Genomic DNA, 17,382 nt, shown 5'->3' on the forward strand with positions numbered 1-17,382 from the left:
CGGAGGAATGGGATTGTGGGAGATATAGCAGTTTGGATTGGAAATTGGCTTGCTGAAAGAAGACAGAGGGTGGTAGTTGATGGGAAATATTCATCCTGGAGACCAGTTTCTAGTAGTGTACCGCAAGGGTCGGTGTTGGGTCCACTGCTGTTTGTCATTTTTATAAATGACCTGGATGAGGGCGTAGAAGGATGGGTTAGTAAATTTGCAGACAACACTAAGGTCGGTGGAGTTGTGGATAGTGACAAAGGATGCTGTAGGTTCCAGAGAGACGTAGATAAGCTGCAGAGCTGGGCTGAGAGGTGGCAAATGGAGTTTAATGCAGACAAGTGTGAGGTGATGCACTTTGGTAGGAGTAACCGGAAGGCAAAGTACAGGGCTAATGGTAAGATTCTTAGCAGTGTAGATGAGCAGAGAGATCTCGGTGACCATGTACACAGATCCTTGAAAGTTGCCACCCAGGTTGACAGGGCTGTTAAGAAGGCATACAGTGTTTTAGCTTTTATTAATAGAGGGATCGAGTTCCGGAACCAAGAGGTTATGGGTGAAGCTGTACAAAACTCTGGTGCGGCTGCAGTTGGAGTATTGTGTACAGTTCTGGTCACCGCATTATAAGAAGGATGTGAAAGCTTTGGAAAGGTTGCAGAGGAGATTTACTAGGATGTTGCCTGGTATGGAGGGAAGGTCTTACGAGGAAAGGCTGAGGGACTTGAGGCTGTTTTCATTAGAGAGAAGAAGGTTGAGAGGTGACAATTGAAACATCTAAAATAATCAGAGGGTTAGATAGGGTGGATAGGGAGAGCCTTTTTCCTAGGATGGTGACCGCGAGCACGAGGGGGTGTAGCTTTAAATTGGGGGTGAAAGATATAGGACAGATGTCAGAGGTAGTTTCTTTACTCAGAGACTAGTAAGGGAATGGAATGTTTTGCCTGCAACGGTAGTAGATTCGCCAACTTTAGGTACATTTAAGTTGTCATTGGATAAGCATAAGGACGTACATGGAATAGTGTAGGTTAGATGGGCTTGAGATCGGTATGACAGGTCGGCACAATGTCGAGGGCCGAAGGGCCTGTACTGTGCTGTAATGTTCTATGTTCTATGAAATCCTACCATCTGCCGTGTCGGGATTCAAACCTGGGTTTCTGGAATAATACTCCGGCGATACTACATCTAGGCCATCGCTTGCCTTACTTGGTGGCCAGGGCTGCTGGCACTGGTGACATGTAAAGGGCAAGTTCAACTTTGCCAGTGCCCCCCGACCCCGTACCTGTGTTCTCCCACTCTGCTCCTGAGCTGAAACTTTCTCTCCTCACTGCTCCAGGTGCCTCTGTGATGAGGTGCTCTCTCAAGATTGCTGACTTGCCACAGGATGGTGGACCGCAGCAGGGGACACTGAAGTGGGGGGCATCTCACAGTGTCCCCTAAGCTGGTGCCCCCTGCTGGCATTTACGGGAATGGGACACCCAGCATTGGGATCCTGAAGACTGCGGTCAATATCAGGCCCTTTTCGTCTCAGTTAACTTCAACAGTCTCGAGCAGTTACAAAACTGGCTAAGCCCCTTGACTCAAGAATCTTTTAAGAGTAAAGTTGAACAGTCCCGTGCTCTATGATTTGTTGACGACAACTTTGACCGAACTCGGTTTCTAAAACCCCGGCTGCTCTTCATTCCCTTAAAAAAAAGCAGCTATTGAATATCTGTGATTTTAAAGGCTGGATTCCAGTGAGTTTGTATTGCGTTCGACTTTACACCAAGCCCGGTCAGGGAGTGCTGTGTGCCCATGAACAAGTGAGGGATTTCAAAGTGCCAGCAATTCCACCAACCCCACAGACACAGAAAGGATCAGAGACGAGGAGCCTTGTGTGAAAGTTGTTAAAGTGCTAGGGCGGCGCCATTGTTGAGATTCATGTGGGTGCAGACTGGCACCATCCACCTCTTTCTAATTGAAAACCGAAAGAACCGCGGATGCCGTAAATCAGGAACCGAAAACTGAAGTCGCTGGAGAAGCTCAGCGGGTCTGGCAGCATCTGTGAAGAAATGACCAAAATGACCCTCTATTAATAAAAGCTAAAACACTGTTTTGGGTCCCCGGTTCTGAGGAAGGGTCGCTGGACCCGAAATGTTAACTCTGATTTTTGGTCATTTCTTCACAGACGCTGCCAGACCTGCTGAGCTTTTCCAGCAACTTCTGTTTTTGTTCCTCTTTCTAATGCTGTATTATCTGTCTCCCCAGTGGCATGTTTGATGATGGTAACTACATGTATATCATTGAACCACTGACACAGACACATACAGAGGTGAGTGCTACGTATTATTTCCTATATGCTGTCAAATGGTTGTTACCCATATCACTAACTTCTTTTGACGATAGGGCTGTAAGTGCCCACCATCAAGGCATTTGTTACCTGCCCTTGACAAGTGATGGGTGATAAGTTGCCCTCCTATGGGCAGGTCCCATGTCTGCGTGGGTTTGCTCCGGTTTCTTCTCACAGTCCAAAGGATGTGTGGGTGAGGTGGGAAGGCTGTGCTAAGTTGCCCTGTAGTGTGCGAATGGATTAACCATGGGGTACACACTTTGCCCGATGCAGCCCCATGTCGAGGTTTGAAAGTTGCCGTGAGAATGTTGAGAGCAGCTGTGGGTGCGCAATTCTGCCTCCGTGCTTGCGAGTCCCTTCAAGATTCCCAACCCCCAATGTTGTGTGTTTAGCGTCAAACGGCAACACAAAAAAAAAAGCTTGTCTCTGTGGGAGTTTGCTGTGCACCATCGATGTAATCCTCTGTTACATGAAGTGACTGGGCTTCAAAAGTACCTCGCTGGATATTTGAAGCTTGTGATGGTGGCGACCAACGCTTTGTAAATGCAAGTTGCTCTCACTGGTGTCTGCCGTCAGCGACTTTCTGAGGTTCGCACTTCTGGAGGCTTGAAACAAAGTAATGAGGTGTGAGGGAGAGTAAGGGCAACGCTCAAAGTGTCCCTACAGTGTGGAAACAGGGCGTTTAGCTCAAAATATCCACACCCACCCTGATTCATCCCCCCTAATCTATTCATCCCTGGACACTTCAAAACAAGTTAGCATGGCCCATCCACCTAACCTTCACATCTTTGGACTGTGAGAGGAAACTGAAGCACCCAGCAGAAACCTGCACAGACGCAGAGAGAACGTGCAAACTCCACACAGATGGGTTCCTGAGGCTGGAATCAAACCCAGGTCCCCAGCACTGTGAGGCAGCAGTGCTAACGGCTAAGCCGCCATGTCACCCCATATGAATAGTCAAATCCCAGCACGTTTAACTGAGGTCCTTGAAGAAATAGGATCCCAAGCTGTGTTTCCAAGTGACAAGAAGCCTCACAGCCTCTGGTGCCAGAACGCTAGCGTTCTGTCCGTATAAAAATTGGTCCTCAAACCTGAGCCATCCATCTGTTATTGCTTCTGTTTTAATGTGTGTAAGAGTTGGATGACTATTCAGATGAGCTGATTACTGTGCCTGAGCTGTGTAAGTCTTTGACTGAGTCGAAAGCCCTAGGACCACAGATTGCTTACTCATTCAGTCATACATGAGTGCTCCTCCTGTGTTTTCTTTCTTATTCGTGGAACTGGGGGTCTATGGCCAGGCAGCGTTAATCGCCAACCCCTCATTTCCCAGAACGCAGTTCAGAGCCAGCCATATTGCTGTGGGCCATGAGTCACACGTAGGCCAGACCAAGTAAGGATGGCAGATTTCCATCCCTAAAGGACATTATTGAAGCAGATGGGTTTTTCCCACAATCGACAATGGATCCCTGGTCATCATTAGATTCTTAATTCCAGATATTTTATTGAATTCACCATCTTCCAGAGCGGGTTTGTATGAACAGGACAATTTTGAAATCCGCATATCCGGGCCAATGAACCATATTGTTTTATGTATACCGCAGTTTGGACTTATGTACATTCCAGTGATTTTTTTTGTCATCTATAAATATCCAATACTTGTTTTGTCCCATGATGATAATATTTGATTGGAATGAAATTGAAACAGCAGGACATTACTTAACAGAGTGTATTTTCAATTTTCAGCACCTCAAAGTGAATAACTAATAGCATTGTCATATGTCACCGAAGATGTAAATGGGTTTTCAACTTGTGATGTGCCCACACTGCAGGTGACAGGCAGCAAAATAGCACGGTTACACACACAGTAAATAATATTTCAACACAGTGTTCCCAAATGCAACAAGAACATTTTTTGCTATTGTCCATTCCAACACCAAAAGCTCCCAGGCCACAGCAGCCAGATGTGCGGGAATGTGAAGACTGATGGAGCGAAGTTTTCCTGTCTGTTCTTTTTCAGGAGAACTCGGCACGGCCCCACATTGTACGTCGCATTCCGATCGGATCGGTTGACCAATCTCTCCACTTTGGTAATTGCAGACTTTGCTGGTGTCCGTATCATCGACCTTTTGGGCTGCCGTCCTCCCCAGACGCCTGGGAGGGAGAGGGGTTGGGGTCAGTTACCCTAGCGAGGGGAAGTGGGTTTGTCTGGTGACTTTAAATCCCCTCGGCGGCTCTTGGGCGCTTAGTGTGGGCGGGGGGTGGTGGGTGACAGTGAAGGTTTGGGGAGGGGGAGAGACATCAGGGCAGTCGCAAACCTTTCTATCTCTGTCTTAAATACACTCAATGACTTGGCCAGCACATCCTTCTTCAGCAATAGATTCCGAAGATTAACCATCCTCTGGCTCATGAAATTCCTCCACACCCAGTTCAAAAAAGCCATCCCTTCACTCTGAGGTTGTGCCCTCGGGTCTTAAACTCTCCTACTAGTGGAAACATCTTCTCCACGTCCACTCTATCTGGGCCTCTCAGTGTTCTCCAAGTTTCCACCAGATACCCCCTCATCCTTCTAAACTCCATCAAGTACAGACTCAGAGCCTTCAACCGCTCCTCATATGACAAGCCCCCCCCCCGCCGCCGCCGAGATTATGCTTGTAAACCTCCTCTGAACCCCCACTGTTGCCAGCACATCCTTCCTTAGATATGGGGCCTGCAGCTGCTCACAATATTCCAAACACATCCGAACCAGAAAGCCTTATAAAGCCTGAGCAATACATCCCCGCTCCTGCATTCTAGCCCTCTTGAGATGAATGTGGACACTGCATTTGTCTTCCTAACTGCCAGCTGAATCTTAAGAGAATCCTGAACTAGGACTTCCCAAGTCCCTTTGTGCTTCAAGCCTTTTCCCTGTTTGGAAAAAAGTCCACGCCTCTATTCTTCCTACCGCGCACGTGTGTAATCTCACATTCTCCCACATTGTATTCCATCTGCCGCTTCTTTGCCCACTCGTCTAGCCAGACTAAGTCCTTCTGTAGCCTTCCTCAACGCTACATGCCCCTTTCACCTGTCTTTGTGTCATTTGCAAACTTAGCAACAATATTCTCAGTTCCTTCACCTGGATCATTCATGTATAACAGGAATAATCATGGTCCTGACACTGTCACCAGCTGCAAAAAGACCCCTACGCCTCCACTTGCTGCCTTGTGGCAGTGGGCCAATCCTCTATCCATGCCAGTACATTACCCCTATGGTCTGTTATTTAGCAGCACCATTCTGCGGCATCTTGTCAGAGGCCTTCTGGAAGTCCGAACAGAGCACATGCACTTTGTCTAGCTCATCACTGTGCCACTCGCTGTCCTCCATACCCAGCCGGCCCAACCATTCCTTCATTTTCACTCCCACATCCTTGCGTTCCACTCCCTCCATGGTCCCACCTCCTCTCTACCTCTGCGGTCTCCTCCAGCACTACAACATATCGAATTCTCTGGGCTCTGCACAGCCGGTTCCCTCGCCCCCACCCCCACCATCGAGGGGCGCGGTATCTTTGGCCGTGCTGACCCTAAAACTCTGAAATTCCTTCACAAATCCCCATTTCTCTGCAACCTCCAAGCCAAGGCTTAAAACTGCCCCAGCCCGTCCACTCCCGCTCCTTGGAATGACACGAGAGTGCTCGCAGCGGCCCGGCGTGTCGGCCAGATGGGGTACAAGGGAGTGCCGTCAATACCTTTATCTCTCACACTGGCTCTCTCGCAGGGAATCGAAGGAAGGCTTACACACCCTGGTCTTTGCTGTTGGACCTGCCCTGGCTCCGAGTACGCAGGAAGAGGAGAGCAGTAAGTTTAACCGCAACCCCCCCCGCCCCCATCACTCTATCGTAGTCTCGATCGGTCTGCGCATAGTGGATTGACTGGTTTGCCGGCAATTTAGCTGGAGTGGACAGCGAGCTGGCGGAGAAATACGGGAGGCGGTGGTGTCGGGTCTGGATTTATGGCTTCAGCCTGAAGAGCGGAGCAACCCCACCCCCCGCCAACGCCCTCGTTCAGAAACTCCACTCTGTCACGTTTGCACGCCCCCCCCCCCCCCCCCCCCCCCCCCCCCGCCCCCCGAGGGTGAAGTGGGCAAGGTTTCGGGTTCCTGTCCGGATTTGGGAGTTGTACCAGGGGGAGGCTAACCGCCTCATTTTGCCGGGACGTCGGCTGAGCTCCCTCACGCAGATCTTCTGCTGCCTGGCTCCTGTCGACCTTAATTCTGCTGGAGCTCCTCGATGCTACAATGCGTCAGATGCCTGGATGTCGAGGGCAGTCATTCTCACCTGGTCTGTCGAGAGCTCCTTTGCCCAGGTCGGGTTTGGACCAAGACTCTAAATGAGGTGAGGAGCCGAGTGCTTCTGGTGGAACCCATACTGGGCATCAGTGTTGTTCAATATCATTATCGATGATGACCGATTCTATCGTTTTGCTGATAGCGCTGGATCAGTTTGGTTATGGGGGCGTGGCCATTTCTGGAGCACAAGGGCTAAGGAGTGGCAGATGGAGTTTAATTTGGACACACACAACATTCTGCATTTTGGTACAACAAACAAGTCAGGGCTTATACAATTAATGGTAGGGCCCGGGGTAGTGTTGCAGAACAGAGAGATCTAGGGGCTCAGGGACATAATTGTGTGAATATGCACCACAGGTAGACAGGGTAACTAAGAAGGCATTTATTGTTCAAATCTTTGAGTATCGGCGTTAGGATGTCATCTTGAAGTTGTACAGGACATTAGTGAGGCTTCTGCTGGTGTACTGTGTGCAGTTCTGGTCTCCCTGTTATGGGAAGGATGTGATTAAACTGGGGAGGGTCCAGAAAAGATTTACCAGGATTTTGCCAGGAATAGAGGTTTTGAGATGTAAACATGGACTGGAGAGAGTGGGACTTTTTTTCACTGGAACACAGGAGGTTGAGGGGTGGCCTTGTTGAGATCCATAAAATCATGAGGGGTACAGATAAGGTGAACGACAGGGCCCTTTCCCTCGGCTGAAAACCAGGGGGTGTATTTTTAAGGTGAGAAGCAAAAGATTTGAAAAGGACTTTCTTTACACAGAGAGTGGTTTGTGTGTGGAATGGTTTGTCAGAGGAAGTGGTGGATGCAGGTACAGTTACAACGTCTAAAAGACATTTGGTTAAGTTCACGAATAAGAAATGTTTGGAGGGTTATGGGCCAGGCGCAGGCAGGTGGGACTGGTTCAGTTTGGGAACATAGTCGACATGGACTGGTTGGCCTGAAGGGTCTGTTTCTGTGCTGTAAGCCTCAATGGCTCTAAAGCTGCAGCATTATTGTTGGGACATTGTCAAGGCCCATAGCTTTCACAGTGTCCAAAGACTTCAGCAATTTCTTGATGTTTAAACAATACTTCCTCGGGATGCAGGCATCATCGGCTAGACTGTAGCATGACACTAATTGCCCTTGACCAGGGTAAGGGTCTCACATGGAGGTAATCGTATTGGCCAAAGACTGTAGGCCGGGGCTAGATGCTGTGAAATTATCATTGTCATAGATTCATACAGCACAGAAACAGACCCTTCAGTCCGACCACTTGGTGCCAACCATAATCCCAAACGAAACCAATCCCACCTGCCTGCTCCTGGCCCATATCCCTCCAAACCTTCCCTATTCACGTGCTTACCTAAGTGTCTTTTAAATAAGGTTGTTGGCTTGCTCACCGTCCAGACCCGAAACACCAGCTTTCCTGCTCCGCTGATGCTGCTTGGCCTGCTGTGTTCATCCAGCTTCAGACCGTGTTATCTCAGTCTCCAGCATCGGCGGTTCCTACTGTCTCTGCTTATAGTTTTGCCGTTTTGTACCGTGCTAGGTAACATCATCAGTGTGGCCTCCAATGAAGCGATGTTGTTCTACTGTGCTTAGAATTTACATGATCCGGTCTGTTGGGGTGTTTTGTGTCATTTCCAGTTCTTTTTTACATGGGTTTGTAAAAAATATCTCATTCCACACTTTTACTGATTCCATTATGGGTGGAGAGCCAGGCCCCTAGGAATTCCCATGCATTCTACGATTGGCTTGAGCTAGGATGGTCATGTCATCCTGGTTACATGAATGGCCTTTGTTGTCCGTGTGCACTGAAGTGAGGGAAAGTTCGTCATATCGTTTTGCTGCTAGTTGGTGTTTGTTACAAACCCATGCAGAAAAGAACCAGAAATGGTACAAAACACCCCACCAGTCCAGATCATATAAATTCCAAGCAGAGTAGAACAACATCACTTCATCGGAGGCCTCACTGATGATGATACCTGGCATGGTGACAAAACGTCTAAACGAGAATAAACCAGGTCGGCGAGCAAATCAACAACTTGACCTGCAGCCCGAGCTACAAATCTTTGCAGGATCCTTAAGAACATTCCACGTACGAACCACTCTCTGTGTAAAATAAAAATTGAACCTCATGTCTTTTTTAAATCTCTCTCCTCTCCCCTTAAAAGTGTGCCCCCAGACTTGAAATCCCCCCACCCTAGGGAAAAGTCACCTACCATTAACTATACATATACCCCTCATGATTTTATAAGGCTCTATAAGATCACTGCTCAAAATCCTACGCTCCAGTGAAAAATGTCCCAGTCTTTCTTTACAACTCATACATTCCATACCTGGCATCATGACTCTGAGATACTCACGTTAATCTCAGGCATTGGACTTGGGTCGTAAGCGAAGGAGAGGACAGAATGTATTACAAAGGCCTTGAAATGTGTTTAAAAGTCCACTAGGTGAGCAATTAACACCCATCCATCCCACCTCCACACCTTACCACTAGCCCATCTCCAGTTCCTCCTGAAGCTTAAAGTTGAGACCTAGAGCCTAAATTGTATAAGAAAACTAGACTGCACTGGGATTACAGATTCACAGATCTTTAAATGTGGCATTAAATTATAAAACTAAAACAAACAAAGGAGCAGAAAGATAGAAGAGAGACATTCAACGACAACACCAGAAGTAGAAGCCATTAATCCCAGATAGCTGCTGATGCTGGTGCAGCAAGGAATTTCAGAGGAAGCACCTTTACTCAGACAATATTTCAAATGTAGTAGCTTGTCGCACTGAGAGCTGGAGGTGAGCAGCACGGACGCTTTCACAGGGAAGATAGATGGAGAAGGGAATCCAATGATGTGTTACAAGGGCGAGATGATGTACAGTGGACAGAGGCTTGTGTAACACCCGGCGTGGACCGGCTGGGCAGGAATTCAGTGTAAATAACTGATCATTCACCAAAACTGGAGCATTTGGCACTTTCAATAATGTCCAGGGGCTCTGTAATAGCCAGTTCGTGCGTATTATGGGGTGCAAAGCAAACGGAAAGATCCCTGTTAACTATGTACAGTTCACCTGGCAGACCGTTCCACGGGCTATGGGAGTGTCTCAGAAGATCGGTCGACAAACCTCTCTCCAGTGATCTAATGGGCCATCTAATCAAATTCTCTCTCTCCAGGTTCACCGCAGAAGTGTCTTCTCTGAAATGAAGTACCTCGAGCTGATGATTGTAAACGACCACAAGATGGTAGGGAACTGTTAATCTTTCTGCACGGCCCCTTCCTGCCCTTTGATTTGCACTTAGAGAAGCAACACCCTGTGTTCAGTTTGCACACACATATACAACACCCCGCGTAATGCGCTGTATTATCATAAAAATGGCTCACCATTCTTCACACCATGTTCAGGCAGTGGGGACGCACAAACATATCAGGGCAGGTGATCAAAGACTTGGCTACTGGGTGTTTGAGCAGTAGCTTCAAGGAGGGGAGCAAGGCTGCGAGGTCTGAGGGGGATGTGGGTGAGAGTGGGGCAAGTGTAGAACCTAGTGTCCACAGAGCTGAAGGCAGGGCTGCCTTAGGGACAATGGCTGGCTCCAGGAAGTCCCAAAGGCTTGAGTTGGGGAGGACTGTCGTGTTCTCAGAGGGTGTACGACTAGAGGAGAATCTGAAGGCAGGGCAGGTTGTGGGTACTGGAGGGATTCGAACACAGGAATGAGAATTTTAATTTGAAGGGGCAATCGACATGATTGCTCAACAAGCACGTTTGGGGAGGAGGTGGCACTGGTGCACACAGCCAGCAGAGTTTTAGATAATGTTCTGGAGGATGCAAGCCAGGGGCTTTGGGATAGTTGTTTCTGGAGGTAACAAAAAGGTGTGAATGAGGGACTGAGACACGAGAGTAATTTAACACAAGGGGCCCTAATTCACTTCAATGCAGAACGGAAAATCACAGCTGTAGTGTTTACTGATAGTTGTTCATTTCTGGTGAGGTTGGCACTCACACTGAAGCCTCTGTAATGATCCTTTGATGTCCCGATTATTCCAAAGCACCTGATCATTAATTTATTGTGCTAATTTTGAGTGAATTAATTATCTCTGGGAACGGCAGGCCAGGGGTTATTGTTGAGGTCTTAAAACAACAATTTTTGTCAAGTTAATCCTTTGTGATCTATGACCGGATCTCGGGAAACCGCCACAATTGTGTAGCGTGTAGTTGGATTCATAATTAAAGGCAGGGAAGAAACAAAGCTCATTTTCATTAGATCGAGTGCCTGGCAGTTCATCTGTTAAAGCACCAGAGGGCAGCCTTTACACACAGATCACAAGGAGGTGATTATGGATTAAATGTGAGAACTTCTCAATCTAATTATTGAACAGTAATACGTACGTGCAAGTCTTTTAAAATTCCGATCTAATTTTCTATCCGCGATAGTTTGGGCTATAAATTCCAAGTGTACTTCAAACCTGTTCTTTCGTTTTAAGACCACTGAATCAGACTGTTAAACGATCACAACCCCCTCCCATTAAATTCCAGACGTAGCTTTCCCATAAAAAGATGAGGGGAGTAGAACCGGACATGCCCAGAGGCCTTTCGTTCCATCATACCAGTGTCGGCTCTTAGAAAGAGCTAACCACTTTGACCCAATTCCTTGCATCCTCCTCTGTAATTATCGTTCCCTTTTTGGGTACTGACGCAAATTCCCTTTCGACGTTTATCACTGAACTTGCTTCCCAGCTTTCAGGGAGTGCACATTGCAGATCCTGCCGTGTGAAAGCCAGATGTTGCCGCTTGTCGCCTCCGGTGCTTTTAACAATCCCCAGAAATCTGGGCCCTGGGGATCCTGAACTCCCCCCCACCCCTTTCCTCCCTGACCCTCCCCCCCACACCCTTCCTCCCTGAAGCCCTCCCACACCCTTCCTCCCTGAACCCTTGCCCCCAAACCCTTGCTCCCTGAACCCTTCCCCCCACACCCTTCCTTCCTGACCCTCCCCCAACACCCTTCCTCCCTGACCCCCCCAACCCTTCCTCGCTGACCCCTTCACTGCTGCTGTGCCAAATTCTGAACTCCTTCCCTAGCGTCACAGCCCAATGCCCCTCATGGACCGCTGCGCTTTACAAAGGCAGCTCACCACCATCTTCTCCAGGGCAGTTAGGGGCCACAGTAGACGCTGTACTGGCCAGTGCCCTTCATATCCTGCCAACAAACTGGAAAAAGAATTTTTGCAGACCTCGACCAAATCTCCAACCACATTGCCTGTGCACTGGGGAGAACAGCCCCAGCTGGGAACAGTCCCCTCATGAGTTTTAACATTTCTCATTCCTGATATCATTCCAGTAAATATCCTTGGCACACACTCTGTCAAACCTTTGATATAGTTTACAAAGCGTGGTGCCTAAAAGTGGCCGTAATTATTGAGGCTCCGCTGGAGATTTACGAATTTTGTTTTAAATATCTTTTTGTCTTCCAGGATTGCATGTGCCTTTTTCAACAGCCGTATTCACCCTGTCCCATTCAAGTATTGGCGGAACATAATTTGCCTACAGCTGTTCACCTCCCCGTTTTTCTGTGCCCTCTTTAAAAATAGTAACGTCAAGTGCTCATTTTGCTGCCCCCCATTTTCCAGTTCTTGGCGTGGCTTGTGTGTGCTGGGTTTCTCGCTGTGCCTTCCTGCAGTCTGCTCCTGTCCCCTTTACTGCATCCTGTCCTGTCCTCTGGAGGCAAGCCCAGGTCCTTTAGCGCACCTCGGAGAGGAGCAGCCAGTGCGACGCGGACCGGTGCAGGGGCACACCGTGCTTTTGCATTGGCAAAACCACAGCAATGATCCCCACCCCCACCCCCCCCCCCCCCCACACACACACACACACACACACCCCACAGTCTCACACACACACATGCCCCCCACACACACCCCCCTCCCACACACAAACCCCACACACACACGTACCCCCCACACACACACACCCCCCACACGCAGACAGACACACACACACACACCCCCAAACACACAACCCCCCACAAACACACACACCCACCCACACACCCCCACACACACCCCCCCACCCCCACACACACCCCCCCACACACACACCCCCACACACACCCCCCCACACACACCCCACACACACACCACACCCCGCACACACACACACCCCACACACAGACAGACACACACACATACCCACACACACACCCACATACACACCCCACACACACACCACACCCCGCACACACACACCCCACACACAGACACACGCCCCCCCCCACACACACACACCCCTCACACACACAACCCTCACACACACCCACACACACACACACCCCCCGCACATACAGCCCCCCCCACACACACAACCCCCCCCCCACACTCACCCCCCCAGGCACACACACCCACATACACACACACCCACACACACACCCCACACACACACACACACACACACCCCCCACACACACACACACACACACACACCCCCTCACAGACGCACGCCCCCCCCTCACACACACACCCCCCCCACACACACACACCCCACACACACACACCCCCCCCACACAGACACACGCCACCCCACACACACACACACCCCTCACACACACACACCCCGACACACACACTCCCACACACACACTCCCACACACACACAATCCACACCCACACACACACCCCCACACACACACCCCCACACACACACCCCCACCACACAACACACTCGCCCCCCCCACACAACACACACACACCCCCCACACACACACACACACACACACACCCCCACACACACACCCCCCCACACACACACACACACACACACACACACACAACCCCACACACACACACACAACCCCACACACACACAACCCCACACACACACACACCCCACACACACACACACCCCTCCCACACACACACCACCCACACACACACCCTCCACACACACACACACACACACACACACACACACACACACACACACACACACACACACACACACACACACTCACACACACACACACACACTCTCTCTCTCCCTTTCTCGGGCAGCAGTGGAGCTTTTTGCCGCTGTGTGTCTCTCTCTCGGCTTTCAGCAGGAATCTGACGCTGCTTCACCTTCTTCTCTCCCTCGCAGTACAAGAGACACCGGTCCTCCCGGCCCCACACAAACAATTTCGCCAAGTCGGTGGTGAACCTGTTGGACTTTGTAAGTGAGAGCGCGGACACGAGTGACGGCGCATAAGCTGCTGGGCTTCTTGGCAGCTCGGTTTTAGGGGCGCGACCCTCGGTCAGGACAGTTGCTGGCGGTGCCCAGGCACAAGCTGTCCGCGGGTGCGTGGGTGGGTGTCTCGGTTCTTCGCATGGTGTCTTTTCGACCCAAGGACGTGATTTGGGAAATGTGCCTGCCGTTTGCGAGGTTTATTTTAATTCGCCGGCGAGCATTGCAAGAGCCATGCAGTTGCCCCACCGCTCTGGGCGCTGTTGAAAGCTGCGGCTCAGTGTCACGTTACGGCCCCTTGCCCTGGAGCTCGATGCCTTGACGAGTAAAGGCAAGTTTCCCGTATTCCTCAGCTGCGTGCATTGCTGTCTCCGAGGATCTGCGGGGACGCGCGCCAACATCCCTGTGATCCTCTGTACTTCCTCAGGTGCTACCATTAAGTATGCGCACCCTGGTTTTGCAAATCCTCTCCAAAAAGCGTCACCTCACATTGTTCAGGATTCAATCCATTTGCTACTGCTCGGCCCACCAGACCGGCTGGTCCTATATTGCCCTGTATTCTAAATCTTTCCCCTTCGCTGTTTACTCTGTCACCAGTTTTTGGGAAAACCAGTGAGCTTCTGGATCATAGATCCTGCGTGTCTGGGCCATTAACCTAGGCTGTAAGAAACCCAGCACCGAACCCTGTGTTGGACGCAGACTTTCGGCTACCAAAAGCCTTCTGTCAGTAAACCAGTTCTTGATCTAACTTGCCCTGAACCCCAGTGGGCTGGTATTCCTGGCGCTGCTCCCACCGTGCCCTCCTGCACCTTGCCCTGCCCGAGAACCGACCTCTCCGCTCAAGTGACGGTGCCCAGGCTGGGCCATGAGGTTGCAGACTGTGGCTGAAGACGGGTCGCTGGGCGCTAATGGCCCGCGGCGCCTCGTGATAAAGCGGCTCCGGGCTGCTGGGTCGGTCCTGAGTCTGTCCCACGCAGCGCCTTGGGCAGCTCCCCGCGGAGAAAAAACATGGACTCCGAGTGAAGACGGGGCTTTGCCTGCACTGGGCCACTCCTGCCAGTACCTTACGGGCGATGGAGGTGGCGAGGGCGAGATCAGGTCGGGAGTTTCCCACCTGCTGCAGCCTGGGGAGTGGGACACAGTGGCGTGAGAAATGAGGGAGCGCAGTAAGCCCTTCCTGAGCATCTGCTCTGGCAGCCAGCAGGGGGTGCTGCTGCTTCCCTCATGCTCGCGAGGAACGCTGTGGTACTCCTGTGAGATCTGGAGCCTTTCCTCAACGTGACGTGTTTGTACTCTCTGAAGAGGTGAAAGATTTTAATTTCTGAGTGGACTTCCTCTTATGCGAGGGACACCGCAGCCTTGGTAATGATGCAACTGCTCCCTGTTCACATTGACAAGGATTATCCTGTATCGTTCGGTCGATGGGAACCAACTCAGCTCCAGGATGGAAGGAGCTACGTACAATGCTGTTTACATGTCAAGGCTGGCCTGGATTCACAATCATTGCAGGCACAAGAACTCAGAGAGACGGGGACAAGAGAAGGGGCTACAGAGAAAGAAGTGGAGAGACATATGAGTACGAACCAGAGAAATGTTCAGCGGTCGAGATGGTAGGAACCGCCAATGCTGGAGAATGTGAGATAACATGGTGTGACGCTGGATGAACACAGCAGGGCAAGCAGCATCAGGGGAGCACAAAAGCTGACGTTTCGGGCCGAGATCCTCCTTCAGAAATGGAGGAGGGGATGGGGGTTCTGAAATAAATCGGGAGAGAGGGGGAGGCGGATTGAAGAGGGATAGAGGAAAAGACAGGTGGCGAGGAGACGGACGGGTCAAAAAGGCAGGGATGGAGCCAGTAAAGGTGAGTGTAGGTGGGGAGGTAGGGAGGGGATAGGTCAGTCCAGGGAGGAGGGACAGGTCAAGGGGGTGGGATGAGGTTAGTAGGTAGGAAATGGGGGTGCGGCTTGAGGTGGGAGGACGGGATAGGTGGGAGGAAGGACAGGTTAGGGCGGCGGGGAGAGAGAGGTGTCAGACGGGTTCAGGTGAAATTAAGGTTGGGGTGGAAGGTGCTGGTGAAGTGGATGAACTGTTCGAATTCCTTGATGTAACGGAGGAAGAGGTGGGCTTTAGGGCCAGTGTAGCTGTTTAGTGCCTGGGTGATTTTTCATTGTTTAAGATTGTATTTGCAAAAGACCGTTATTGTTTTGCTTCCTGACTGGTCCTTGAAGTATTGGTTCGTGATCCACATAATGAATGTGCTGATAGATTACCAAATTCCTGACCCCATATCCCCCACCCTGTTGAGCTGTCTGCGTAAAACCCCTTCACCAGCTATGTTAACGCCATCCTAAACTGGATAAAAACGGAGAGAACTGCGGTTGCTGTAAATCGGGAACAAAAACAGAAGCTTCTGGAAAAAAGCTCAGCAGGTCCGGCAGCATCTGTGGAGGAAAAAAAACATCAGAGTTGACGTTTCAGGTCCTCAGTTCTAAGGAAGGGCCACCGGACCCGAAGCGTTAACTCTGATATTTTTCCTCCACAGATGCTGCCGGACCTGCTGAGCTTTTTTCCAGAAGCTTCTGTTTTTGTCCCGTCTTAAACCGGATAACTTTGAACAGATTAAGCATGGTCTCAGGTGTAAATTTCACACCAGAAGTCATACATCACAGTTTCAAGCTCGAAAGGCCAACGGAATTGAAGGGCCTAAGGGATTCGGGATACGGAGATGGTCGGGTGTCTGTCTGTTTCAGTCTCCCTTCAGGGACAGTGTGGGGATTGTGTTTTGAGAGAGGGAAGCCTGGGTCTCCTGCTGACAGAAGAGAAGTCAGGCAGGGCAAAATGACTTGTACTTCCACAACGCCGCAATCCCACCCACCCCCAGTGCAGTACTGGAAAAAAAGCTAGTCAGTGTTGTAGCACAACCAGCTGAATTAATCCACAGACGAGATCTCACGCACGTACAGCGATGAGATTGTGATAACAAGGTATGGAGCTGGATGAACACAGCAGGTCAAGCAGCATCAGAGGAGCAGCAATGCTGATGTTTCGGGCCTAGACCTTTCTCACCATCAATGAGATTACGTGTCCCGCCACAGTTGGCCGAGGAGATAAGCATTAGCGAGGACTCAGGCACGCTTCCTGAGCTTTTCTTTGACCTTAGCGCCACAGCGTCCTTTAACCCCATGGCACAGTACAGGGTCAGCCTCTTGTTCAGAGATAATGGGAACTGCAGATGCTGGAGAATCCGAGATAACAAAGTGTGAAGCTGGATGAACACAACAGGCCAAGCAGCGTCTTAGGAGCACAAAAGCTGACATTGAATTTGTAAAGAAACAAAGAACGAATGATGTATCTGAGCTGTGTTGAATTTTCAACCTTGTGTTAACGTGTTCACCGACGACGGAGGAATGTAAGAGCAGCGTTTTGTGGCCATCTATTAACAATACTAGAATAAACCCCATTTCTTGCCTGGGTCGATTCCCTTGGCTCTGCTCAAGATTTTAGTCAGTTCGGCGAAACAGTGGTGAAGGTTTCAGTCCTGCTCTGGAATTCCCGGCGT

General features: G+C 50.2%; 1 protein-coding gene across 7 annotated transcripts in view; it reads left to right on the forward strand.

Moving 5' to 3' along the window:
• The window catches only part of LOC125454098 (disintegrin and metalloproteinase domain-containing protein 23-like), a 153,464-nt gene that overhangs the window by 65,060 nt on the left and 71,022 nt on the right, over window positions 1–17,382 (forward strand). For all 7 annotated transcript variants that reach the window (XR_009445923.1, XM_048534444.2, XM_048534439.2 and 4 more), the window contains exons 6-10: window positions 2,233–2,296; window positions 4,332–4,401; window positions 6,065–6,144; window positions 9,793–9,861; window positions 13,740–13,811. Coding sequence is in view for 6 of the 7 variants with exons in the window: in XM_048534444.2 (XP_048390401.2) it covers window positions 2,233–2,296; window positions 4,332–4,401; window positions 6,065–6,144; window positions 9,793–9,861; window positions 13,740–13,811 (355 nt within the window). In the remaining variant the exon portion in view is untranslated. The remainder of the gene's footprint in view (window positions 1–2,232; window positions 2,297–4,331; window positions 4,402–6,064; window positions 6,145–9,792; window positions 9,862–13,739; window positions 13,812–17,382) is intronic.

Source organism: Stegostoma tigrinum, chromosome 7, assembly GCF_030684315.1.
Source record: "Stegostoma tigrinum isolate sSteTig4 chromosome 7, sSteTig4.hap1, whole genome shotgun sequence".
In the NCBI taxonomy this organism is placed as follows: Eukaryota; Metazoa; Chordata; class Chondrichthyes; order Orectolobiformes; family Stegostomatidae; genus Stegostoma; species Stegostoma tigrinum.